The sequence below is a fragment of the Brugia malayi genome (genome assembly GCF_000002995.4).
Source record: "Brugia malayi strain FR3 genome assembly, contig: Bm_v4_ChrX_scaffold_001, whole genome shotgun sequence".
Taxonomy (NCBI): Eukaryota; Metazoa; Nematoda; class Chromadorea; order Rhabditida; family Onchocercidae; genus Brugia; species Brugia malayi.
In genome coordinates, this window is record NW_025062479.1 from 5,837,153 (window position 1) to 5,863,747 (window position 26,595).

General features: G+C 34.7%; 5 protein-coding genes across 8 annotated transcripts; 1 reads left to right on the top strand and 4 right to left on the bottom strand.

Moving 5' to 3' along the window:
- Positions 1-1,614: 1,614 nt before the first annotated feature.
- On the bottom strand, positions 1,615-10,052 carry Bm9611 (Uncharacterized protein; the record flags this gene model as incomplete). 4 transcript variants are annotated; one of them, XM_043073774.1, is made up of 23 exons in its annotated part: positions 1,615-2,113; positions 2,233-2,456; positions 2,744-2,914; positions 3,239-3,383; positions 3,615-3,796; positions 4,260-4,387; positions 4,492-4,858; positions 4,962-5,147; positions 5,555-5,683; positions 5,842-5,992; positions 6,283-6,512; positions 6,774-6,915; positions 7,160-7,254; positions 7,319-7,405; positions 7,496-7,649; positions 7,730-7,832; positions 8,013-8,262; positions 8,550-8,640; positions 8,829-9,015; positions 9,347-9,527; positions 9,664-9,771; positions 9,877-9,923; positions 10,043-10,052. In XM_043073774.1, 23 exons carry the CDS (start codon positions 10,050-10,052, stop codon positions 1,615-1,617), a joined length of 3,867 nt encoding a protein of 1,288 aa, XP_042929708.1. The 4 variants fall into 4 exon arrangements, with proteins under 4 accessions (XP_042929708.1, XP_042929706.1, XP_042929709.1 ...); XM_043073772.1 differs by having other exon boundaries at positions 6,750-6,915; XM_043073775.1 differs by having other exon boundaries at positions 9,877-9,929.
- A 2,737-nt stretch (positions 10,053-12,789) lies between these two features.
- Bma-mrt-2 (Uncharacterized protein) lies at positions 12,790-15,955 on the top strand (the record flags this gene model as incomplete). The annotated part of the gene is made up of 7 exons (XM_043073776.1): positions 12,790-12,900; positions 14,576-14,731; positions 14,886-15,026; positions 15,116-15,286; positions 15,443-15,562; positions 15,663-15,752; positions 15,905-15,955. The coding sequence occupies 7 exons, from the start codon at positions 12,790-12,792 to the stop codon at positions 15,953-15,955; spliced, it is 840 nt and encodes a 279-aa protein (XP_042929710.1).
- Positions 15,956-16,210: 255 nt separating this feature from the next.
- On the bottom strand, positions 16,211-19,911 carry Bma-nas-15 (Uncharacterized protein; the record flags this gene model as incomplete). Its single annotated transcript, XM_043073777.1, has 10 exons — positions 16,211-16,436; positions 16,684-16,897; positions 17,001-17,075; positions 17,352-17,489; positions 17,692-17,898; positions 18,055-18,213; positions 18,437-18,573; positions 18,951-19,084; positions 19,401-19,565; positions 19,819-19,911. 10 exons carry the CDS (start codon positions 19,909-19,911, stop codon positions 16,211-16,213), a joined length of 1,548 nt encoding a protein of 515 aa, XP_042929711.1.
- Positions 19,912-22,221: 2,310 nt separating this feature from the next.
- On the bottom strand, positions 22,222-23,382 carry Bm5560 (Uncharacterized protein; the record flags this gene model as incomplete). Its single annotated transcript, XM_001899195.1, has 4 exons — positions 22,222-22,388; positions 22,584-22,746; positions 22,875-22,952; positions 23,209-23,382. 4 exons carry the CDS (start codon positions 23,380-23,382, stop codon positions 22,222-22,224), a joined length of 582 nt encoding a protein of 193 aa, XP_001899230.1.
- A 1,820-nt stretch (positions 23,383-25,202) lies between these two features.
- Bm4859 (Uncharacterized protein) lies at positions 25,203-26,201 on the bottom strand (the record flags this gene model as incomplete). The annotated part of the gene is made up of 3 exons (XM_001899194.2): positions 25,203-25,382; positions 25,720-25,866; positions 26,127-26,201. The coding sequence occupies 3 exons, from the start codon at positions 26,199-26,201 to the stop codon at positions 25,203-25,205; spliced, it is 402 nt and encodes a 133-aa protein (XP_001899229.1).
- Positions 26,202-26,595: the final 394 nt, after the last annotated feature.

The following is a 26,595-nucleotide window of genomic DNA, read 5'->3' on the forward strand; positions in this document are numbered from 1 at the left end:
TTATCATTCAACAAATTCCCAGATTACCACTGATTTCGAATGAGATAATACTTTTAGGTCAACGTTTCAGCGATTACCGTGTTGATAGGGTCAGCATTTGTCTGCTCTTTTTTAATAGTTTAGGTCCTATTCAACGTCTATTTTACAGATTACCAATGGTATATTCATTAACTTTGTCACAATAGATGATCCGCAATAATCTTACTGAATCTTATGTTTTGATCTTGCTATAGAGATTACAATATTGCAGTAAAAAACAAAAAAAAAAAAAACGAAATGAGGTTAAGTTTCATTTGAAATATTCCTACCAACTTTGAATTATCACGAGCAATTTAATTAGTGATACTCATCCTTATGGAAGAAAATTTTCTTATCACTTTCACCCATTAACGAGTAATTTTTGTGACCACGGTGCTCATTACGGTGTTCTTCCATTCGACACTCACTAAGAGTGAGATAGCGTCGCAGTATACACCGCAATAAGTATCGTAACGCTTGTACGATTAATGGTTGAGTAAGGATATTTCTGACCATCTTACATGTTTCGAAATTTTTATTTCTTTCATTAATACTAAATTTTCTGTGAATGCAAAACCGCTAAGAATGAGAGCATTTTCACAAGAATATGAAACAAAGGTGACAACAATGTTAAGGATTGGAATAGGGAAAAGTAATCCACACTAGATGGAAAAACATGAGGGAACTGAATAGAGAACAACAGTACAAGTCAACAGCTCTAAAAGCCAAGAAAATAAACAAGAAAATAAAGTGCAAGTAAGAGATAGGTTTTGTGACGAAATTTCCAAATACAGAACGGAATGCCAAAACTTGCTCACTATTACTAGTTACAGATTGTTCAAGATTGGAAGTATTTTTCTTTGACAATAAACATGGAACACAAAGAAGTAACAACATCTATTGATAGAAGACATGGCTACCACAAAAACTATAAGACATTTTCGTACATATGATAAAATAAAAAACACCGATACACCAACTCAAATACAATGCTACATCGATTTACATCAATTTAGTTCGTCTCTCCCAATCAAAGGCAAACAGAATTTACAAAGCTCCTCACAATTTATGGTAACATAAACTGCAATAAATTTGGATTAAATACATAGGAAGAAACACCTTTAAAAATATATATGAAGTTAAAGATAGTAAACGGTAGATCTTGCGATGCATTTCCAGAAAGAAAATGATACAAAGACAAACACAAACTCCCTGACATAGACAAATTACAATTGCCGTTAAGTGATATTATAGAAAATGTATGGTCATTGAGAATAACATGCATTTAACATCAAATAACACGATCCAAAGCTGCAATAAACACCATAAAAATACGAGATCATGTACTATTGATTTCTCATGAAAATTATTGTGACTATTACTCCTGCTAAGAAAAATCAGCAATGAAACTTCACGCTACAAATGAACTAAGTGAAAAACATGCCATTTAGACTTGTAAAAATAAAATTAAATCACTAAATATGATGAATCAGGGTTAACAGTAAGGGCTTGGACATGCAGGGGCAGATTGCTTGAGACTTAAGTTTAAAATATAAGTGAAAGTATCTAAAATGAAGACCGAAAACGATGATTAATTCAGCTAGAACTCGCACCTCTATTTTCTCGATCGAACAGATCTGCTGTATAATCCCTGAACATTTTGATCGCTTTCACTGTCAACACCTCACTGATTCGCAGCGCATGTAACAGCGTGGCGAAATGCTCGCGTATGTATCGCCCGCGTGTTTGCACATGTTCTAATAAACTATCATCATTTTGGGTAGGATCTAAGTAAGGCACTGTCACCGATGAACCAACATGACTTCCATCGCTTCCATTCCTATGCTGTGATTCTTCATTCTTCAACTTTCCAGTAACAATTCCTGAATCTTCAGAAATTATTGCCGTAACATCATTACTCATTGCACTTCTATTTTCTATATTCATTGTTGTATTCTTCTTCAACAGACCACAGTCTGCACAGGACTGAATTGACATTTTCGCTGTTCCCAATCTTTGTCGTTGTCTATTATGCGATGGTTGCTCCTGATCAACATATGCCGAATGTAATTCTTGTTGTGAGCAACGTTCATATCTAAATTATTCGAGCAGAAGTATCTAAAAAATTTAAGAGCTGCAGGATAGTTAAATTAGTCCATCGTTCGAAAACACGTGAAAAAACAAAAATTAGTACGAAAAATATATTCAACTTACCGAAATGCTTTCATATCCATTCCAAATTCTTTCTTGAACATCGTATCCATTTCTGCAGCTGAAAAATGTGGCTCAAGATCCTCCAGCTTCGGCTCAGGAGTCGGAGATTTTTTTTTAGAATGTGTAACACTTCCGCGTTGACGACCGCGACCTCTACGTGACTGGCTTTTGCGCGCCCGTTTCATCCCTGACCGAAAACGTTTTGGTGGACGAATACATTTCTCCTTAAAGCCATTATATGGTTCAAGAATGACTGGGTAAGTTGAAATTAGCTATGATGAATAAGCAGATCAGTGCCCGCACAGTCAATAGCTGGTAACTCCATTACAATTACGAAAAATGAGACCACCCAAAAACAAACATATGAGAAAGATGCCCTCTTCCAATAACCGAATCACAACATCATAACAAAGACTTGATCGATCTTAGTTTAATCCAAAAGTCATTATGTTCATCTAACATATATTTTATTACATGAACATTTCTATCCTCAAAAAAAAAAAAAACAGACCCGGAACAATTTGAGCGTATAATTCATTGGAGGATGAAGCTTCATTGATATATTTGCATCATAGTTTTTTGAAGTTGGAATAATTTTCGGAGGAACTGCTTTAGTAAATGACAAAAGTCGACTTTGCCATTTTTCTTCTCGAACGCTTTCATTGTCGTAAGGCTGACAGTCCTTAAAAAAGTATACTATAATAACCTAAGACCAATAGTGGTGTGTCAATTAAATCATAAAAAATGCAATAACACGTAATATAAAACTGCAAATAAATTATATATCCCAGAAAATTTTAGACCTGCATTCCTTCGCTGCTAAAAAAAACTTAATCTCATTAAAGTTACTGCAAGGTTAACGGCTATGGCAGAGTTCAGCGATCCACTTCGTGTTAGAATGACGATAATTATGAAAAAAATACCTCGAATTGATCTAACAATCACATCTTCAGCCCAAAACTACAAGAGTCCCTGATTCAAGTAAATTCATTAGAAGTAAACTAACTTCTTTGTGACCATTTATCAGTTCGACATAAGATGTAGGGTCACTGTATCTAACAAGATTAAGCATTTGTTTTGTCGCTTCATTTAAATTGTCATGTTCAGCCTTTCGCACGTCGGATAATCTCTGATGAACTGCTCGCATATGACTGAAAATTCCTTTTTAAAAGACACAATTTACTACTAATTGTATTGAACTGATAGCCAAGTCCGGTCATCATATGCATAAACTTTTGGAATGAAGATGTGACGACTGAAAATTCTAACCATTTCTGGATCAGCCATGTGTAAAAGAGTAAAACCGAGGACGAAAAAAACCTGCTGTAATACGCATTTTATGATATAGATACTACATTATGAAAGCAAGGTATGCAACAAACCTTAAAGAATGCAAAGTCCTCGAAAGATTTTTATCTCCTCCAACTCGTTTCTTTTTACGATTCAGTTCATTCTCAATATTCATAAAGAAAGCATCATCCGCATCTACAGCTTCTGGCTTCCTTTTTCTATTAAAAGTGTACTGGCTCATATTGTCATATAGAGCAACAACACTGTTTGAAGACTGAAACATAGGCTACTAACATAACTGCAATAACAATTACTATCAATACGAAACATAGGTAGAAAGACAACGACTAAAAAATGCACTTAAAATCTAAAGAGAATACGACACCCAAAAATAAAATAACTGTCACAGGTCTAGACCTAAATTCGTTGAATACAAGAAGTGAACTCTAGTTTAAAAAATTACAAAACTGATATTGACCAGCATTAGATAACGAATAGCTCAGAATATAAGATTCATTGAATATTTCAATATGCTATAGGCTAAGAAAAAACTAGAACAGAAAGTCATGTTTCTTTATTCATGATGACATGTGGAACCCAACAAATCAACCAACACTAGAGGATGCAACACGCAAAGGTGCAAATGTCTTCAGTAATTGCAACACAATTCGACTTATGTTTACAAAATCGTCATTTTTCCTTTTACTAGATTTTCTGAAGAGAATGAAATGCTATACTTGAGGTACAGAGTGAGATAGTTCAAAGACACCAAATCGGTCTGCAATTTTGATTTCGAACAAATGCTCATCTTTCTTTCTCCTTTTTCTTCCTAAATGCCATTGTTCATTTCTTTCTTCTCTTCCTTCTGTAATATAATGCATGATTCCCCTTGATGTCAGTAATTTGGAACCAGTAAAAAACGAATCTTTAGTAACTGCTCAAGCATTAAATCCAGAACAAGTTTATCACCTATATCATTTTCGACAACAACTTCAATGATTTCCGCTAGAACTTCTGCAACGGCTTGTAGCATTTCGGTTTCTGGATCACGTCGACTCATGCAACCAAAAGACTGCACGCCACGAGATAACCTAACACCTGTTTGTATGCATCTCTGAGATGACGTATGGCCAGTTCCTACTAGGCGACTGTTCGCTCTATGTGTATAAATATCTAAAGCTTCTTCCAGATATTTGTAGACGTATACAGGTCCATTATCAACATTCTTCTCAAAAACATTATCAGAGGTTGACGGTGAACAAATCGGGTAATTTTCAAGGAATTTCTCTGCCTGCTTTTTGGCTGCCGTAAGTGAATAATCATCCAATGAAGCAACCTGTAAATCATCCAAATTCTGGGCACCTAATATAATTCAACATTTAAAACCAATACATTAATATGTAATGGATTATTAACATAAGGAATTCTTGGGTACAAACCAAATGTGGATTTAGTTCAACATCGGCTGTTGCTGTGTGTTTTGTATTACGGAAATGTTCCTGTAACATCCAACGTTTCATATATATTCGTTTCATTATACGTTCGCAACCGGAAATGCGACCAAAACGTTGCCAACGGTCCTTTAAACCAGAACAGAGAAGCATTTGAGCAAAGACTTTGCGATTCTATAAAAATAAATATTTAAATAAAAGTGGCTTTCCACCCTCACAAACCTAATATATATAAAGGTCATCGACAAATAGTTCACCTTATCCTGAACATAACAAAAACAACAGTTCCTTACTTTTTCATAAAATATGTAAAATTCTACAGCTTCTTTAGCATAAGTATATGCATAGATGTCCTTCTCTTAATCGTCTAACAGTCACCGATTATTATAACAAGAAATTTTAATCATATTAACCATCAAAAATACTGAAAGCATAAAACTTTCAAGTGGTTCGAATGCTACTAATTTTTCTGTCAGCGCCAAAAGTAGAAAACCGATGAACGTAACTAATAAACTACTATATTAACCACTGAAAGCAACGAACTATTGCGTCTCATTAGAAGTTTTATACAATTACTACACCTGTTCAGTAAATTGACGACAATGGATTTCATTTTTACCACAATCATTTTGAATATTCGATGTGTCTCCCGATGTGATGACACTTTCTGATATAGTCGATCCAACAGCTTGTTTTGCCGTCACTGTTGCCTAAAACGTAAAACAAACATCAGATTATTGATATCTGAACAGTGAACTACAGACAAAATAACTAAGGGATATGCTTAGTGTAGCAAAAGAGCAGGTATAAATCACAAATAGTTTGAATTTCCCTCTGTCCTTTCCACTATTAAAAACAAAAGACTTACACGAGATAAGGTTTCATCTAAAATAGTTGATGGATCATTTCCATTTATCTTGTCCTCACCAAAAAAGCAAAATGTTGCTGATATATCACATGAACTGTGAAGAAACCGTTGATTGTTTGGGTAAGGATTACTTGGGACAGTCATTTGTAACCTGTAAGAAAGTTTTGTAATTGTAGAACACAGAAAATGAGGGTGGAAGCAAACGAATTATTCAAGCTGCAACTAAAGGAAATGACATCAATCTACTTTTCGAATATTCCCAGTTGTTCATTATAAATCTAACACAAACTTCAATAGTTCCTTCCCTAAAATCGAACGATTAACTGTATTACCGAATAACATACATGCAAAAAAAAAAAAAAAAAAAAAATTATTTGTTCCGAAGAAAATATTTGAAAGCATAAAGGAAACAGCTTTTACAAAACTGAACAAAAAAATCACCCAAATATATGACACATCAAGTACGCAGTATCCTCTATTTTCTGAACTTCTGCATCTTCCATCCATTTTTCGTTTGCCTGAGCTTCTATCGTTTTTGCATCTGCAGAGTTCATTTGTCCATACTGAAATGATGCCCGCTTTTCATCGACAAAACTACTCACCGGCCATGAATTGGAGTCCAGCTCAACAGCTGGGATTCCTAATGCAGATAATTTATTCCGCGGAATTATCTGTAATTAATCAATTCCTTCCAAAAAATTATGTGTAAAATTTAAGCAAGGCATGGATCTGAAGAAACTAGACGAGAGGACTAGACTTGATAAACTTCTTACGATACATATTAGTAAAAAATGGGAATTCTGAAATTAGTTTCAGGAGGTGAGGAAGTTAATGAAATTATGATAGCATTCGTTTAAAATAGTTCAAAATGGTAGCAAATATTTTACTAATAAACAATAAAGGCAAACTTTAGTTTTCTTCATCCTCTTCACCTTTGTATAACTGTCGGAATTATTCTGTTGGGGAATTGACGTTGAAACGCGCTGCTGAAACGACACCGTCCCTGTGCCATTATCTATGTGTACTCGACTGCGCCGTTTCGGCATTTTTTCAGGCACTGGATCTTCTACTCCTCTAAAAAAATTTTCCTGTATTTTGATTCACCTGAATTACCTCTAAAAGAACACATGCAAAATGCTGACAAATGATAAATTCTGAACACAACTTCGCTAAAAGAACTTGATGATCAAGCAGTCTGATGAAAACATGAAGCGCTAAACATTATTCCTGGATAACAGTCAAAAGGAATGATTTAGCACTATGACAGGAACTACTATGTTGTTTTGGAAGGCATGTATCACTAATATAGCAAACATACCGTGATTCACAGTTAAGATCTGCAGATTTCCAAGTCAGTTCATCTTTCACAGTAACGAAGGAGTCTCCAACAACCCGTTCAGTACTTATAAGTAACTGAAATATTTAATAAAAACCTTATTCAGAAATTTAAATATGAGACCAGAGAAATAAACCACACCTTCATTTTTTCCGTATTCGTGCACTCGAAATTTTGCTTTCTCAGTCTTTTTCGTGGTGATACTTCCACGGCTCCAGCAACCGCAACCTTAGATACAATATTAATTACGAATAAACAAATTTGTGATAATTCATGGATACTAGAACATTTATTCTAAAAAAATGCAATCTGTCTAACCTGATCTGAAAAGTTCTTCGTGTTTTGCACAATGTTGCCAATGAGTAGAGCAGGCGTTTTCCTAGCAAAAATTCCACGAGTATCAGGTGATATACACGGTGCTCCACTCAGTATACGACTGTCTGTAGCGTTCGTGCGTTTGAAACACATTAAACTGAAAATGAAATAGAAGATATTGAATGACACATAAGGATGAGCTCCTGCAACAATTAAAAGTTGAAGGAAAAAACTCGCCTTGAATTGTCTTTTACTGCAGTTAAGGGGGACGCCACAACTTCCTGATATGGGTTTGCATGAGCTTCCGCAACAATTAAGCGACGCACTGCAGAGAGAGGGCCTGAAAAAACCGTGAACACGTCAAGAAATACAGAAAGCTTCATATAAAATGGAAGTAGTGAAAATATGAATATTTCGTAGAATGTCTCAAAATAGCCACTATAAAATCTTTTGTTTTAAACTCTTTTACTATAACATCAAGTTACTGTACTTGAACTCTTTCACTGAAACATCAAGTTACCTGATTCGCGGTTTTTGCGCAAAATAGTAGGTCGCGCACTCGGTCCAGGGTAGGAGGTACCAACTATGCCATCATGCTGTCCTGCCGAAATAGGAATACCTGTATCATGCAGTGTAGTAATAGACGCAGTAGAGGCAGTAACAGGTGCAGAACACGTTATGTTTACAGTTGGTGCGGGTATCATGACAGGTTTCACATCCGCTCTTTCATCAGAAATACGTGTTACTACTTTCGCACCACGCAAGAAGTCCTGAACCGAATTTTATAAAATAGAGAGAAGTAAATTTTTTAAAAGAAAGAAAAATTTTTGTCTTTCCCCATCCTTCTGTCCAGTATATAAAACTTGCAGCTTCCTTAGCAGATGTTAGAAGCTAATTTATGCTCTAGGGATGTACAAATATTGTTTGCAATAAAAATACTCATTAGAAAAACAACTTCTAAGACGCATCAAATAAGATAATGAAAAGAAGACGCTGCGTTCCTCAGCAGCTAATACTTGCTTACAAGCTAGAATTACTGAGATAATACGAAACGTACCGCACTGCTTACAACTGGATTAACTCGAATAGAACCTCGAACCGGTATATCACTAACACCAACAACACTTCGACCAGATGACAAATAACGACTTGAAAAGGATGAAATGAATATACTAAATTATCTGATTCTCAGACTAGAATACTATATAACGAAAGCAAAAGAAAAGTTCTACTGGAAAAACATATGCTATAAAAATCTAAATACATGGATTCTAGTACAATTAAATCAACTATGAAAAACAATTACAAAATATGAACTTCAGGTAGAATGTCATACCGTGAATCGATATTCCCACAGTTTGCAAAAGCGGCTGGAGAAGACCGAACAGCGCGTGATTCCTCCAATTCTCGAGCACGTGGCGATAAAGGAAGAACAGGTTGCTGTGCACCTGCTAAATGTAAATTATGTTGCTGCTGAAGATATACAGTCGTCATAGGGCTACCACTTAACTGGGCAATGTCATCTAAAAATAAACATTACTTAAGAAAAAAAAGAACGACCAAGTAAGTATACGATGTATACGAATGTGATGCCATACCATTATTGATAACATATTAGCACTAAAATGTTCAAATTGACAGCCACTTCAAAATTTTCAAAGCATTACAGAAAACCCTACTACAAAGAAAAAAAAAAACCTCAGCTTGCTTTAAGCCATCATTTTGATGATGAAACGACAGCATCTTTTATACAAATCCTAAACTTCCTTAGAAGATGTTGCACATTTTCTTTTTTCTTTTTTGACAGAAATTCATTCCACAGTTACGAAAAACACAATCATCGCCTAAACTAACATGATTTCAAAAAGGAATGGGCAGCTCCAACTGGACGTATGGTAACTAATTTAGAACGACCAGGAACAGCAGCGGCGCACTGGGGAACAGAAGAAACTGTTGTTCCATAATGTACCACTTTTTGACTACCATTTGAACAACCTGCTGGAAATGGCGCATTTGCTTGGCTCCTTATGTACGTCTATAAATAAAAGTGCTTACCTAACAAACTCTACATAATAAATAATACACACTGAGGAAAAAATGCAATAAGCCCGCTTCATATAATAAGGACAACAAATTCAAACTAGTGATCCTCTAGAAATATAGGAACTAACCTTCATAAATTGACGTGAATTCTGCTGCAAAGCAATACTCGGCACAACTGGAGTAATTCGAGCTATGGGAACATTAATTGACTGTTGAAAGAAACGTCGACCATCTCTCTTAAAATTGAGAAAGGAATATTTAAGCATTCGATAACTGAAAAAGCTTAATCATCTGTATGAGCAGAAATTGTGAAAAAAGCAAACAAAATATATTAGACTTACTCTTTCCACTTCGTCAACAGACGGCATTGTCTCATCGCAAGTTAAATCTGAAACTATAATAATAATAATAACGTGCCACGACCACGCCAACTTTGCAATATCAATTTTGTAGTATGAAGGTCAAGTTTGTCTGAAAGAAAATCGAAGACACAATTTTTGAACTTACCACGAGACATAGTAGACCGTTCTACGACGAGCTCTACATCAAACGGACAAAAGTTTCTGCAAAAGAATACACTTCAAACCACTGACCGAAAAGTTACTATACTACACAAACGACAAACGGGTCACGGAAACCGAATAGTCAAGCTACAAAACGCGAAATGTCGAAATCCCCCCAAAAAAATGATAATTGACTGTAAAGCATTTAGATTCCAAATGTTACAAATGAAGTGCAAAGGAGATGAAGGTTTCAAAGAGGGATAATGAGGAAGTGATGAGGAAGTGTAGATAACATTAATTATCATCTTCACGAAATTATGGACGACAATACAATTCAGGTCGAGATAAAGAACAGCGTCGCTAAGCACATAAAAGCAAAGGATGTATAATGATAACGATGAACCAAATTTCAAGCAATGGACAGGATGCGAACAACCTTGTAAGATGGGTGTAACAAAACAACCAATACTATAGGGAAAATGCAATGATGAAGTGTGCTTCTTAATTGTAGCATCACCGTATGTGTTTGCGTCACCAACCTTGTTCTTAACCGGATGTTTCTGAAGTAATAGCGGGAAATATAAAACGAAATGTAATCAAGAAGTGATATCCGGAAATAATGCACTGGAAATTGCAATAGCCAGTGAACACAAATTTCACGCGACACAAATTCACGAGCAGCAGAAAAAGAAAAACGACAGCAACTATTGCAAATATTGCGCCCACTCGATGCTATTGAATTTACTGACAGCTGCAATTCTGATCTCGTACTCTCTGCAACCAGCACCTTCCTCTCTGTCCTATCCTCGTCTTTTCTATTCATGTGGGGAGAAGAGGAGATACCAGTTTTGCTGTTTTATTGAGAGGCAGAGAAAAGAACCGAGTGCTGTGCAGTCCTCATGGAAGAAGGTAAAGGTGCTTACAACTGTTGCTGGTAAATGAAAGGTGGTACCATAAAAGGTCGACCCACGTCACGCATACCTCCTTCTCCTCTTTCTTGTTCAATTCGGTATCCATATATCTTCACTGAGACGAATCATCAAACATATTCTTCATCTTTTCACTGAGATTAATTCTCATTCAAGCACTAAGTTTCGTTTTTTGTTTTTTGCTAGCTGCAGATATTTCGGGGAAACAAATTGTAAAAGACGATAAAAGCATGCTTCATTAGTAAAGTGTATGTTGATGTTACACACAAAAACAAACAGTTGTCGAAATGAGTAGTCAATAAGTATTTCTTACTGAAACGGTCGATAATTTTGACGTAGTACGTCGATCGTAGAGACTGGCAGACGACGGCATGCGGTGGGATGGTGGCTTTGAGCGGATGATTGCGAGAGAGTCGCAGAGAAGCGTGGCGATAACGAGAAGTTTGTGTATTGCCTTAGAAAAGAGGTTGCACGAAGTTCGATGTATTCTGGGTAAGGGATCTTTTATGATATGTATCGTCACTGGATGGTATAAATGGCTAGTAACTTGGTCAATTCATTCACATTATCACTTAATTATGGAGGCAAGAGGGATTTACTCAGCTGCCAATATATTTGTTTAGTGTTGCGCTTTGTGCCACAAAGACTAAATCGTAACTTTCGATAGTTTAGCTCCTTTTCCGCTCACTTGCATGCTAGTACTTCGTCCTGCATGTTAATCTGTTTGCATTCTCTGTCGTAAAAATCATCCGCTCAGTGTACTACAAAGTAGTACCAACTGAATTTGTGATGAGTTCATAAATAGAAATTAGTTCCTATGGCTTTTTAAATATGCAAACCCATACAATTATATAATAACATCTGAAATAAGAGCCAAGTTTAATAAGCATAATAAGAGCTAAAAAGACATATTTCCTTAAATTCATCACCTAAAGCGAGACTTGTAAAATACAGTTCCCAGTCTCATATTAGGTGATAAATTTCATATATTAACGCAGTTGATCCTGACCACTTCAGCCAAAATTAAGACATGGTATTCTATTATTCCTACATAAAGTAGCTATTGATTATATCATAGCAAATCAAGAAGGCAAACATCTGAAATGAAGAAGATAATAAGGAAATTGGAATTGTCAGTGTACAAAAACCCTTTCACTAAAAGTAACTTTAATGAGCCAGTCTGAGAGAATTTTCCAATTTTTTTTTTTTTTTTTTGAGTTTGAATTCTATGTTCAATGTCATGCTCTTATTAAGTCATTAAACATGTAACATTTCCTTGTACCTCGGTAATATACGTAATATTACTGTTTTAGCATAAGTTATGTATGCAGTATGTTAAGCCTTAAATTTCTACTTTCCACATTACAAATCACCTGCATATTCCGATAACGAAAACCTGCTCCTTCCCATAATTAACTACGGACAACAGAACTCCCTCAAAGGATTCGAAATCACCGGACTTCTGTTCATCTCTGGACTGAGCGCTAAAAAACTTCATACGGCTCTTCATGTGAAATTTATTGTCCCCAGTTAAAGGAAGTAACGAGAAACATCTGAGTCAGAAACGTAGACTGCAAGGCTTTTTTTTCGAACAGTTGGTACTGTTTGGTGTTTTTACTATAGAAAGGATTTGTGTGTTGCTTTGAGAAATTTCAAAGTATGAAATATTACACTCAAAAATGATTGAGAATTCGAAGACAATACTTCGCTCACTGTCAGTGCAAATGAGAAATGTTTTAGAATCAATAACTTGTTTAGTACTTGAAGCCTGAAATTTTTCCTTTCATTAGCTTTCTGTTTCAGAGCGGAGAAAATTTGGTTTATGATGACACTTGTACTCGATGGAATAGCACCTGAACAGACGCTGGTCCTGTTGAAATTAGAAGATGGACGTGATCTTCATCAGGCACTGAGGGCACTCGATTTTCGAGAGGTGGTATTACTGATTATAAAACTGATACTGTATGTGCAGGCAATATATTTGTGGAATTCAAGAACATTCAACCTTTCAGTGCAGCGTCTTCGGGTCTTCACCATGCGAGATCCTCTGTATTCCAAATCGACATCCTCACACTTTTTCACTGATATGTGAATAAGGTGGAGAATAAATTGATACTTCATATTTCACTTCATTTTCTTTTCCCTTTTATGTTAAAGTGTAGTCTTCAATTCTTCCCAGTTATTATGTTTTGAGATTGGTTTTAGCAATTTGACAGTGAAAGTCTTTTTACAGTTTTCATGTCCCAAACACTTAATCTTTTTTCCATTTTGACGAGTTCTTGTCTTTACCGATGATTTTCTGTCTCATGTGGAAAGCTATATTTTATACATTGTAAAACATTTACTGATTACTTTCGTGCCAACTTACTCGGTGTTTACTTCCTTCAAACTTCATTACATGATATGTCAGTACTTTCTTTCTGTGCACTTTCAAATTTGTATTTGCGAATCTAGGTAACAACTTCAACCACTATCGTTGTTAAGGTACCTGTTGGGTTTCGTATGAGGGAATATACTTGCGAGGAATATACTACACTCATATTATCTCCATAGGTTATTGTTACCAATAATTGTTCCAGAAATTGTGGAACTGTTACTTGGCACTGTCTTCCCCATTCTTAAATCCTAAGCACAAAGTGAGTTCTAGTACTTTTTTATACCTGCGAGAACTACTACATCCCTCTTTGAAACTATGCGATCGTTTCTTGGATTGCGATCGTTTCTTGGATTGGAGATATCCTAACATGTCTGAATATGCGTGCGTTATCTCTCAGGAAATATTCGTCCCTTACTTTCTATAAACTCCATGCGTTTGATTTTCTTTTTTATTTATCTTATTTATTTACTCAACATTTACTTGTTTGCCTGTATTCCTATCTGTAAAATTCCACTCAAAATTCTTTCATCACCATGTGGTCGTATTTTATATGATCTTTGATTTCGTTATAGGACTCCAAATATAATTATTATCATTTGCCGTGGAAAGACGCACGCCGGATAATTTCTGAGGTTGTAATTTGTTTGGCAGAAAAAAGCACAACAATTCATAGGGAGCGAAATTTTTGGGCATTAAAAAAACCTTTATTCCATATGAAATAGTTTTCCTCACTCTCACCAAAATCGTTATAAAACGTCTCCATCTTTTGATACATTTGTGAATAAAGCAGTCGGTTATTTATCTCTTAATAACTTCTGCAAGAGTCCACAGAATTGAGAATATGTGCCTTCATGGTTTATTCCTATCGATAAACATAACAGATTTTATTCCTACCGATAAGCATAAGGATCAGGTAGAAATTATACATCTAAGAATTCACGCTCACTACTGGAAAGATCTGTTGCTATCTTAAATTGTTCTTTTGCTTTGCTACATTGTGATTTCATTAAAATAAATTGACTTAAGCAGAATTAATCTGCCAATAAAAATATCAATAGTATCAACCTTGTTGTGTTGGAACTTCTGGTTATGTTAAAAGTGTAGGCTGCATTTTTAACAGCTTTTCTTGAGTCTTTTCAAAAAGAAACATTTAATTGTTTCACCCACTTACTAGTTGTTACACAAAAGCTGAAAATGCAGGATTATTTTTATGAAGTTAAGATTCTTTTAGAACTGTGTTGTCGATATTAGCAAAAATGGTTTACGAATTGTCGTGGATGACCAGAATTGTGTTCAAGGAATCGCTTACTTTAAAAGCGATTTATTTGCAGAGTTTATTCTAAATGAAGATGTTGTAACGTTTCGCATTCCTCTCTGTATTTTTATGGTTATTTTTGTCCACTTCACGACTTACTTTTCCTTTCTGTTACGTTTTTCTATTTTCATCGCTTTTCTACGAATTATCAATTTGCCACAGATATTAAGGAGTGCAAAATATCGAGTTACTACAATATAAGTACTCTCCCCTCTTTTATTTGTAGGAATGCTTAAGCGCCTTCGGTGCTGGAGTCAGTACAGTTCTGAAAATGACTTACGATGGTTACGGTGAACCTCTCAAAGTCATGCTCGAAAAGGATGAAATTGTTGCAAGATGCTTGATCAAAACACAGAATCCAGAAGTAGTAAGTGATTTCCAGTTTTTTTGATGAATTTATTAAACTAAAACAAAGAGCGAAAGATATTTCTGATGTCAGCATGCAAATCAATTCAGGTACTTGATTTTGATTTCAATCCTGCCAGAGTTGCTGCAAAAGTTATAATGAAGCCATGGATGCTGAAAGAAACATTTCATGAGCTTGATCAGAGCAGCCCATGTGTTGGTTTCAGAGTTGACCAGTTTTCATTGAGTGTAATCACGAAAGGAGATCTGGGTAAAATCAAGGTTCATTTTACACTTAGGTATCATATGTAGATCTATTTTGTGATACACTTGCAACACTACGTAGTTTTTCGATAATTGAAGTTACGGGTCGCGAGTATCCGACGACTTTCATTATGTTTAATTATCGAAGTACGTTGAGCCTACATTTATTTGCAGACGAAGTTTCCACATTATTCTGAGCAAATCGAACTGTTGGAATGTAAGCAAAATGTCGAGTTTATCTATAGACTGAGTCTGGTAAAGCGAATGACTCCTTCGTTAGACATCTGCAGTAAGGTTAAGATATTATGGTATAAGGGTATGGTCACTTAACTTTCTATAAAAACTGACTCGATAAATTTCGTGAAAAGATATTTTATTGCGTGACTTTTTTTAGTTGTCTCTTCGTATTGATCATCAAGGGATACTGTCTATACAATTCGTGGTGGAGCATAATGGAAACAGCCATATCTTTCTTGAATTCTTTGTAAGTTTGTTTTTACAATATTCCATACAAGAAACTACCAAAATATCTGGAGATTGCAAAACAGATATAGCTTAGGAACGGTTTTTAAAAGAGGTGATATGGCCGAATTGACTAATTCCGTAATGCTAGAAGTCAGCTGCTTAACTTTTCAGTGTATACCTGATATCCCTACATCAGAAGAAGAAAATATGTCCATGGATTAATGCTGCAATTTATTTGGATTATGATCGCTTTGGAAGAAAATGATTGTTACAATTTTTTCGCTGCTTAAAACATAGCAAACCGGTAGTTTGAGCTCCATGAAAACAAGTTATATATCTCTTGCAATTGAGCCTCCTTAAACATAATGTTATGATTAGGAAAACAGTGAGGAAGCTATACCTAATCTGTTCAAAGATTTCAGGTCAGAATTCGTTTGGTTTCTTAATCTTAGCTTTAATAAATTATAAGTGTTTCATTTATTTGGAATATTTATCATCATATTCATCGGTACATGTTTTACATGACCGTTGACAGTTTTCCATCATAAAACTGGAAAACAATCCTTTGCAGAATCCAACATTTTTCCAATGAGTGCAGAAACGTTTCCTATCACTGCACAGTTTTTGCGTAGAAGATACTTCAGCAGGATTTATTTTTGAACTGATTAGCTTTCTCCATGCAGTTCCGAACGATTGTTTCAATCTGTGATTTTCAAATCTCAATTTTTTTAACATTCAGCGAACGCTAAAGATTTGAGTGAAACTCACGAAAGACTAAAAGATTATAAGTTAATTAATAAGCCTTCACATAAATCCATGAAGGTATGTACTGTATGTACTATCAGTGACCGGAAAGTCCTGATTAGACATATGCTACGTGGAGAGGTAGAAACTAGGAAATCAATGAATTGAAAAAGAATAAAGATGTCCTATTCTTACCACAAACCCACCTGCTGAATTTCTTTGTTGTCGCCTCTGTTGTCATAGTTAGGGTTGTAGTTGGTAATTTTGTTGTTGCCGCTGTTTTATTGCTCAACATCTCTATTGATTTGCAAAAACCACATGATTTTGAGCAGAAAGCCTGCATGAATGCATTCGAAATTGTACAGTGACCATTTTGCAGAAGTGTAAAACAATCTAGCCGTTGGTCTACACATGGCTGAACTGAAATCTTGCTTTAAATTAACTGGGATGTACAGTATCTGATTCTGTTAAAGATATAGTGAGCCTATGTAAGAAGATTTCAGTGTATTATTAATTATCGCACCTGTGAAATTGCTGCACATGCCGCAGCTTTTTGAGCAGTAGTGCTTCATCCATCGCGGATTACCTATACACCATCCTGAACAGTAAGAATGGAGAGTATCATGAAAAATTATATATCAGAAATAGTATGCCAACCGATGCACAAAGGGAGGGTGCTAGTTGTAGACCTACTGAAGAATGTACAGCAACAATTAGAAATCAGAACTGGTCAAATTATTCTAGTACTAACACCGTAACTTAAAACATTTTGAAAGTATCGTCACTGAGTGAAATCTTTCAAGTGATAGAAGTTCCTAATTGACATTGAAGTGAATGACTTCAGGTTTTAGGAATTTATAACTCACAGAATTACCGTAAGTGACGAGTTCGTCGCAATCCGAACGAATGTTTTTACAAGACTCAGTTATTATCAGGTGTATGGATGCATTTGTGGGTTCCTGACTGATTTCAGATGCTGTAGTTGCTACTATTCTCTGTGTTTCAGTTACACCTGGAACTAACAGAACTGGGGGTTCACTGTTTCAAAAAAAGTGGGATCAATTATTGGTATTATGCGCAACTTTTAATTTAAATCTTAAATTTTGTGCTGAAATCTTGATGCAGTCTTCATTCTAATGGTTCTATCATTCACATCAAACTTTTGACCTCTTTACTATTGATCTGTAAGAAAAAGATAAATTTCAAATATTTACGTAATGAACAGTTGTAAAGTTTATTGATTTTGAATATATCGAGCGTGCTGAAATTCAATCGCTGACCAATAGAAACAGGGATTTTCGGCACTAACGTTGGTTGACCATTGCGACTAAATGCTCGAGGTCCATAATGCATAATCGAATCGTAATCATAGTCAGCACCGAGTGAATCGACCATGCCGTGATCATATTTTTCAAATTGCCCTGCAAATGGGATAGCGTGATAGCGTTGAAGGAAGATAGTAATAATGAACAAAAAAATCCTAAATAAAAGAACAGGTTAAAACAATGGAATTAGAACTAGTGTCGCTTTATTTGTACAAGAACAATCAGTTGAAATGTACTACCAAAAGAACTAACCCTGCATTCCAGGTTGTATATTTCCCCAGAGCACTGTTATGTGCTTATCTCGATCAGTTCTGGACTGTTCATGGAAAAACCCAACCGCGTGCATTAGTTCATGCATTACGATGCCCTTTTGTATGCACCCCGTACCCAGTGATACCGCTTGTTTACCTCCTAATAGCAAAATTAGTAAATTTAGGGAAACTCTGTTCAAAGTATTTAAATTTGTGTGGTAAGAAAAATGTTTTAAATTCATTTCATGCCTTGTACTTCGGCATCTGCTTCATTACATGATTGTAGGCGGAATTTTAAGTTCATATCGGAACATCATATGCGATAAAAATGTGAAACAATTAAAACAAGAATTCAAAGAAAAATAGTAAGAAAAGGTATTTACCAGTTTTTCCAACCATTGAATAACAACCTCGATCGGGCACTATGTAGATATAATCATAATCCTTAACAGATCGTGGTACCCAACGAACACATGTATGTTTCATATATTCCTCCATTGCGGCTGCTATTATTGACCGACTGCAATCTACCATTATTCATGCATTAACATATCATATTTCATTTTTATTATTAATCGCTGTGAATAGAATTCAAGATGATATTCTGTGTGCTAAATCTAATTTCATAAGGTACAGAATTCTCTTTCATACGATTTTCATATGCTTCGGAAAGAAAGAGCACATAAAGTAAATGTTCTTCAGAACATTCTGAAATCATTCCAGTACATCGCACTCAGTTTGTTGCATCAAAGATGTATAAGAGTTAATTGGAGAATAGCATCAGTTCTCGAAAAATCTCATCCAACGAATTGTTAAACTTCTTATTCCTGATTAAAAATTAAATGCAAATAATTTTAGCACTTTTCAGTAATTTTTAAAAGTAATGAGAAGTGTTACCTATATGGACTGTATTGGCTACTTATAGCATATGGTATTCGGGCACTAGGCCACAGTTGGTGTCGATTTCGTACCGCATTATATAGTACATTGTTTTGTGAATTTATATCGTCGTTATCAACATTTCGATAGATCTGAAGATATGGTGACGATAACAAATTGAATAATGTGCAAAGAGTATAATGGCATATCGTTTATATTATCTAATGGGCACTGCAAAGCTGCATTTAATTTTCAAAATCGAAGTACATGTAATGAAATATTCAGTCAGGAAGAATGACCTTTTAAAAATATATACTATATTTCTGAATTGTGATTAAAATTTCAACAAAAAATACTATGCTAGAAAAGTCACAAGACTGAGGTTAGCAACGCTAATGTTTCCAAATAAAAGTTCAAAAAAAAAAAAAAAAAAAAAACAGTGCTGAAGCGCTCGAAAAATGAGCTTACATTTGCCAAATCAATGACATTTATATCCATATCACCCTCAAATTTCTCGGTGTTATAAAGAACCCAGTCATCACTATTTTGCCAGTGATCATCAAGCTCTGAAGCCATTGCGAAGTCAGTCGGCGTTAGGAATGTCTCATAATCAGCCTTCCGCCGATTGAAATACTATAATTGAAGTAAATACTATAAATTTTTGTTTTTTTTTCGGCCTGGAAAAATAGCAAAAAACAACAACTTAAACTATATTTTTTCAAAATTTGTTAAAATAAAATTTTACTTGTTAAAAAAAAAACTATGTGTTATATTCAGTATTAAATTTTGTATAGGGAATGTATAATGCATTTCATACATATATTTTCCGTTTAATGACGTTTGTGAAACTGACTTCACAGTGGCTAAAGCGTTCATTATAGCCAACCTTTAAATCATCCACATCATTCATTGCAGTTACAGCTGTGTGTAAAATTGACTGATGTGCAATGACATATAAACTTATTTTTAGAAAAATCATAGGTCTACGCTTCGCTGCAAATATTACTGATATACTTTTAATGAAACACTCCTACGATAGTTGTAGGGAATAATGTGAAAATATTCTTCGGAATTGAACCGCATGACAATATTAGCTATTATCCGTGTAAAAGTGATGAAATTGTAGCAACTGCAGTGCAACATATCTCATATTCTTCTATTCACGTGTGAGTGCTATTTATTACTCTATCCACTGTTTTATCAGAAATTTAAAAAATTTATTACAGATCTGCAAAATAAAAAAAGGTTACGGGGGAGTTTAGCGAACTGTTTGGTGTAGTTTTAAGTTATTATTTGGAAACTTTTAAAAGAACTGTTGTTTTGTCGTTTTTAACTCCTCATATGAGATTAATAATATAAAAATTTAATCAAAACAAATATTGCTAAATTTCTATTCTTGATTAAAAACATTATGTTTGTCGATTTTCTCCTTTTTGTTGACGTAAGAATGAGAGGGTCAAATCAAGCAAACTAAAAAAGTTTCTAAACAGAAGCAAAACTCGTACATCAAGTTAAAGTGGACTTAAAATAAAAAGTTCATTTTTCATTATGAAAATGGCTCTACTCCTTCACTTAATATAAACATTTTCATTTCCATTTGCTTTGAATGAAAGATTTACAACTGATTTAGTAGCTATAAATGTCGCCAAATTTAAGTAAAACGTTTGGGGAACAGAAAAGAAGTTGTTGGGAATATACAGACAGGTGTTCGAAGAGATAGTTGCGGTTGGTTACTAATGTCGACAATACAGATATCGAACTTCTTTTACATTCAAAGTAAATAAAACTAATAGTGTATGATGTGGAGATCGTGTTGGCCCAAGGAAAACCAGCAATTTGTGTCGTGCAATAGACAACACAGACCACCAAACATTCAAATCCTACACAGAGTGGATGCTACTTATCTAATATTGCACGCGAAGTGCTTCAAAACCAGTACCGACTATTGCAAGTTACCCAACAGCTTCTGACCTATTAATGGATTTGAATTGCTGTCTCACAATTCAGAAACTAGAAAACCTAGTTTTAATTACTAACCCTTCACTCTGTAGCTTCCATAGTTGAAAAAATGAGATTGAGAAAATGGTACTAGACTTCATATGCGCTTACTTCACTTGTAGCCTTCAAATCAATATAGTCAACCAAAAGAACAAATCTAGACTTGTAGCGCAGCTTAACCATGTAGAAATAACAAAATAGGTGACCAGACACGAAGTGAAATGCCTATCAGTAAAGATTATATGTCCTTTATACAGGGTGTATAATATAATCTCGATGGTCTTACCTTAGCAACAATCAGTTTTGATAGATCTATTTCCAGCATTGTTATTTGAAAGGAGTATAACTGTATTAATATTCTAATCACTTTGAATTTTTAAATATATTTAGCAAACCTGCACAACGTAATCAAAAATGTTTGTAAAATGTATGCATTTCCTCACTGCAAGAAAGCAAGATTTGTCCACTTAATTTTTATTTTTCTATTTATCTTAATCGAGCATTGCAAACTGCATGGAAAAATAAAGTTACCACATAACTACAAATTATATAAACCTCATCTTGTAAGCCTCTCAAAGGTACAAAAATAAAATAATTGAAAAAAAAAATTCCTTATAAAGTCAGAACCTTATACAAATATAAGTTATATCATAATGACATGGAGCAATCTGATGTCACATGCCACAAAGAAAATAACTGAAGTATAGTAGCGATAAATTATATAACAACAAAAAATATAAGCAGCAATAACACAACAATTCCGCTGTTTTCGAAATCAACAATTTCAAACCTGGATGATTCTTAATTCCCTTTGCAGAAAGCAAATTTTTAATCAGCTGTAAAACACAATCGTTCAGACCAACATATAGACAAAACAGTGAAAGTGACACATACACTTTCGCAACAATAGTTCATTCATTTGATTAAATCACCCGATACCAAAAACATAATCTGCTTTAAACTAAGTTTTCTGTAGATAACAATCGCTGAACATATTTGCTACGCATTAACAGGATGTTTTGAAACAACAGTCTTAAAATTTAATTTTTCATAATACTACGGAAGTTGACGCAATAAGAGTAGTAATTCTAATTAAAAATTTTTTCATTTAGCTGATCTATATCTGTATATCATTAAACACTTTTTTTTTTTTTTTTTTTTTTTTTTGCAAAAATTTCTTTACCGTTCGTATTTCCGCAGTCATAGAACCTAAAAAATCTATCAAGAAAGATATTTTCGAAACCTTTCGGTTACAGCAATAATAATGTAGATTGCAATATCCACATGAAATTCATTTGCTTTTCTTCAGCGGAGCTTCCTGATCATATTTCGACTTACTGCTGTACCATAGTATAAACGGAATAACTGTTGATGGTGCAACCAACATCAAAAATACCAACCATACACCCACTTTCGCCGAAAACTTCCGATCATAATCTTTCCTTCGATAAATATATCCTGAAGATATTCTTCAATTCTAAAAAATCAAGTTTCACTTTCCGAAATGTGCATTATATGCTACTATACTTATTTTCGCCTGATCGATGCTGCGTGTCCCATCGTTAGAGTAAGCATAAATACGAATCTCTGTACTACTTCACGAAATAAAAACATCAAAATATGGCATCATTCATTAAATGAAAATAAAAAGACCTTCTCCCGGAGCCGTTGTATAGCTGACGCGCACTTCCTTAGCATCTTCAGTTGGATAGTAAGTTATTTGAGCTGATGAATAATTAAATGCACCAACAGCTCGTGGACGCACTACTACTGAATGTGAAACATTATTGCCCGGAGCTATTCTTTCCCAACGTACCTCAAATTTAAAGTTTTTTTCATATCAGCAGCTTTATTATAATAACAATATTATAACCAGAAGTTAAAGATATTTAAAATTATTAAAAATATCTGCGCACTAAAAAACCCGATGAAGTGTGAAATTACCTGCAAGAGACCTTGTATAACGTCAAAAGTTTGCGTAGGGAAACCATCTCGATCATCTAATGCTACACGTAAGGCAGCCTGAAAAACTTATTCAACAAGCATACTATCACTCCTTCTATTGACTATATCTTTTAAACTTATTTAAATATAACAACAGTTTCACAAGGCAAAACAAATGTTCGTCAAGTATCCATAAAACGATGAACGGTACTTGACCTTTGCATCCATTTCTTGTTGGGATCTGGTAAACAGTAATAATGAAAAAACGTTCATTCACTATTAATAATGTGAAAACTTATGCAATGAAAACATTCATTATAATATCCATTCTTACCTTGTCACCGACGTTGTATAGACGATAATCAATAATATAATCCATCCCTTCAACTGCATATTGTGATAGTGTAAATTTTGATGCAACAATATGTGCTGAGTCATTCATATCTGTATCTTCTCCATACGTGATACTTACATACAGCATTAAAAACGCTGACAATTTCCACCTCATCTTAAAGCACTGATAATTATATATAAAAACAAACACACTCCAAAACAAAATACATACATTTTCACATCATCTGAAGAGATTTGCAGGGAATGGAACTAAAGTGAAAAACCCTTAAAGTACGAAAATTATTACATGAATATACTCTATGAAGCTTCAAGTCAGACAACAGAACAGCACATATAAGTATTTCAACCAATGAATGATCAATAATCGGATCATTGATCGCCGCTACCGTAAGCCTTGACCAAAGAGAGAAGGACCACACTCCAGTCTCATTTATTCAAAAGAACAATTTTGCTACGTAATTGCATAATAAAATTTACCAATGTTTTAATAGTTTACTTGGCAACACTAAAATCTCTCGAAAATTTACCGAAAAATCATACTATAATTAATAAAACTTCAACTATACGTATATATCATTTCCATTAAGAGACATAGATCCAAACCAATGAACGGACGGCATTTCTTTCAGTACCTCGTCACTACATCCACACCAATATCAGCCTCTACATACCCGCTGCGTCTTGCCTTCATGTGACGTCGACAGTCCGACGTCTCCTCTCTACCTGCAGTACATTTATAGAGAATTTGATGAAATGCACATATGAGCTACACAAACTGCAACTACGATGTGCAATTATTACGACTCAAGAATCATCACTGGCTTACTGCCGTCTCAGTGCGAAATGCGATTACTACTAGGTTTTGGTGAGTTGTGTACCTTGTTTAGTTTGGTGAAAATCGGACAACGACGCGACATTGCTAAAATTCACATGATCGGAATGGTATGCACCACCAGCTTCGGTAACGGTTAATTTACCTGGTTACACCGTTAACGCTCACACAGAAACTGAGACTGGAGGGGAAACAATAAGAGATGGTAGCGCACGGAGAGCGAGAACACTTGGGAGGGAATAAAAAACCAACGAAAATAATGATAAGAATATGAAGCAGAAACTAGATTGCAAGTTAATTGATTTTACTATGGAAAATAAATCGAATCTATACATTTAATAACTGATAGACGCATCACGGATTCCACCACATCCATATGGAATGAGTGGATGAACGAATGTATAAAACCAATGAAGGTAATAAGTTAATGTTATTAAAAAAGATCCGCGCCATAGGGCCTAAAGATTATGGAGTAAATCAGAAACGCTGATAACTAGAATCTTGTCTTGATGTGTTTTCACTTTTTTTGAGGAAACCAGTTCACAATTTATACCATAATATACTTTGGTCATGTCAAAGTCTTCGTTTTAAATGGCTCTTGTTTAATACCACTTTGTTTGCTTTTATATCATCTTAATTTTATCCTCTTTTCCAATGCTTCGTTCTGTTTCAGTTTAATTTTCGTTTGTCTTGTTTTTCTAAGAATGAGTAACACAAAACATAATTCTAGTTTTCAAGTCACTTTAATAAAAGATTCAATTTCGTCGAATTTTCCCTTGAAGTAGTGTCGTAAGATTCATAAATTTTCTAGAGATTTTGGATAATCATAGAATGTAACGGCAACAAATATATGAAAGCCACATCCATATCAAACTGCACTAAAATCTATCGAAATATATCAACGCAAGAAAAAAAAATACTAGCGCAGCATATTATATCAACATATAGCTTTTCGACTTCCAAACACAGAACCTGCACGCGCCTATTAGCATAACTATAAAAATCTAAACATTCGCTTGCTAAATATGTCGTAACGTTTATCAGTAATTGACAAGAGCTACTGGATTTTTAATTATTTTTGTTTGTAAAAACTTCAAATACATATTTCCAAAATAAATTAGGAAAAAAAACTACGATGTTCATCAAGCTTTTGGAGGAATATCACAAGTGTTATCTTTGTGATGCTTCATCATGTTGGTCAGCTTTTTGTCAACATAGTTTGCTGGAACAATGTATCCAGCAAACGAACGACGTCCAATAGCTTCACCAACAAAAAACCAACAAATTATTTCCACTGCAATACATGTTCGCACTAGTGTATCCTATAAAACGCTCCTATAAAACGCACTAGCGCATTATATATACAAAGTGAGTCCGTTTATCAAAACAGTCAAATTCTCTTCTACCGAAGCAGTTCCTATCCTTGAACATTTATGGGAAAAAATCTAGTCAGTGATAACTAATAAAATTGTTATGCCGCACAGCCGCGTTTTCGTATAAACATCATATTCATCATGATAACCTCGGCAGTATAAGGCGACCCCATTTTTAATTTCTTTACTTCAAAATTTATTTATCCCGTTACAACAAAGTTTTGAAATCTATTGAACAAGTTCTGGTCTACAAAAAGTGATATGAAAGGAGAAAATAGTAATTTACCATGACGGTCCACTGAATATATGATCTGCTTGTAATGGCATCCATCATTTGCTTGAAATCTTTCTTTATAGTAGGCCAATCTTCCAACGTTGGTGGTTTTAATTCCTTATGCCAACAATCTTTCCACAATACTTTTCTTCGTGGAAGCTTAGAAACAGAACGCTTGCAAGAGTATTAAAATTTCAATAATCTCAAAAAGTCCTGACAGAGAACATATTCCACTCTGAAGACCTTGGCACAAAAACCCCTTTTTTTAAGGCATATAAGATGTTAAGATCGTATAATTTACGAAATCATTCTTTTATCTCTCCCCTACAGTTACAAAAGGAATCAACATCTTTCCATTTTCACTAAAGTAAAATAAATAAACGCTCAGTGTAATCACCCTTAACTGTTCTGTTGATTACCTGAGTCAGCTGATAACGGTACAAGTAGCCCGCAGCATTTGCCAGTTTTTCGATGAGACCTATGTGTTTTGACATACCTAAAAAGTGAGTAGTTAAGGCAAACAACACTTAAAACTTAACAAATCCAAACTGTAACCGACGAAGCAAAACACTGAAATAGGCGACCTACTCGAGTCTTACATGATTGCTTCAGGTATACTACATACTTAAGCTATCAAATAGGATGATTGGTTTAGGTATACGTTACCTACTTAAGCTAGCTCAAATACATTTTAATCTTATTCCAACGAAATAGCAAACTTCTTCGACAGTTGTCCTATGTCTACAATGCACATCTCTAAAATAACAGGTACTATAAAACGGGAAAGCATATCGCTATATATTCTAACGAACGCTTTCCAGGACGATTTTTTCGCAACAATTTAATGTCTGTATAAAAAAGCGGGGTTCTGGGACGGAAATTAACACT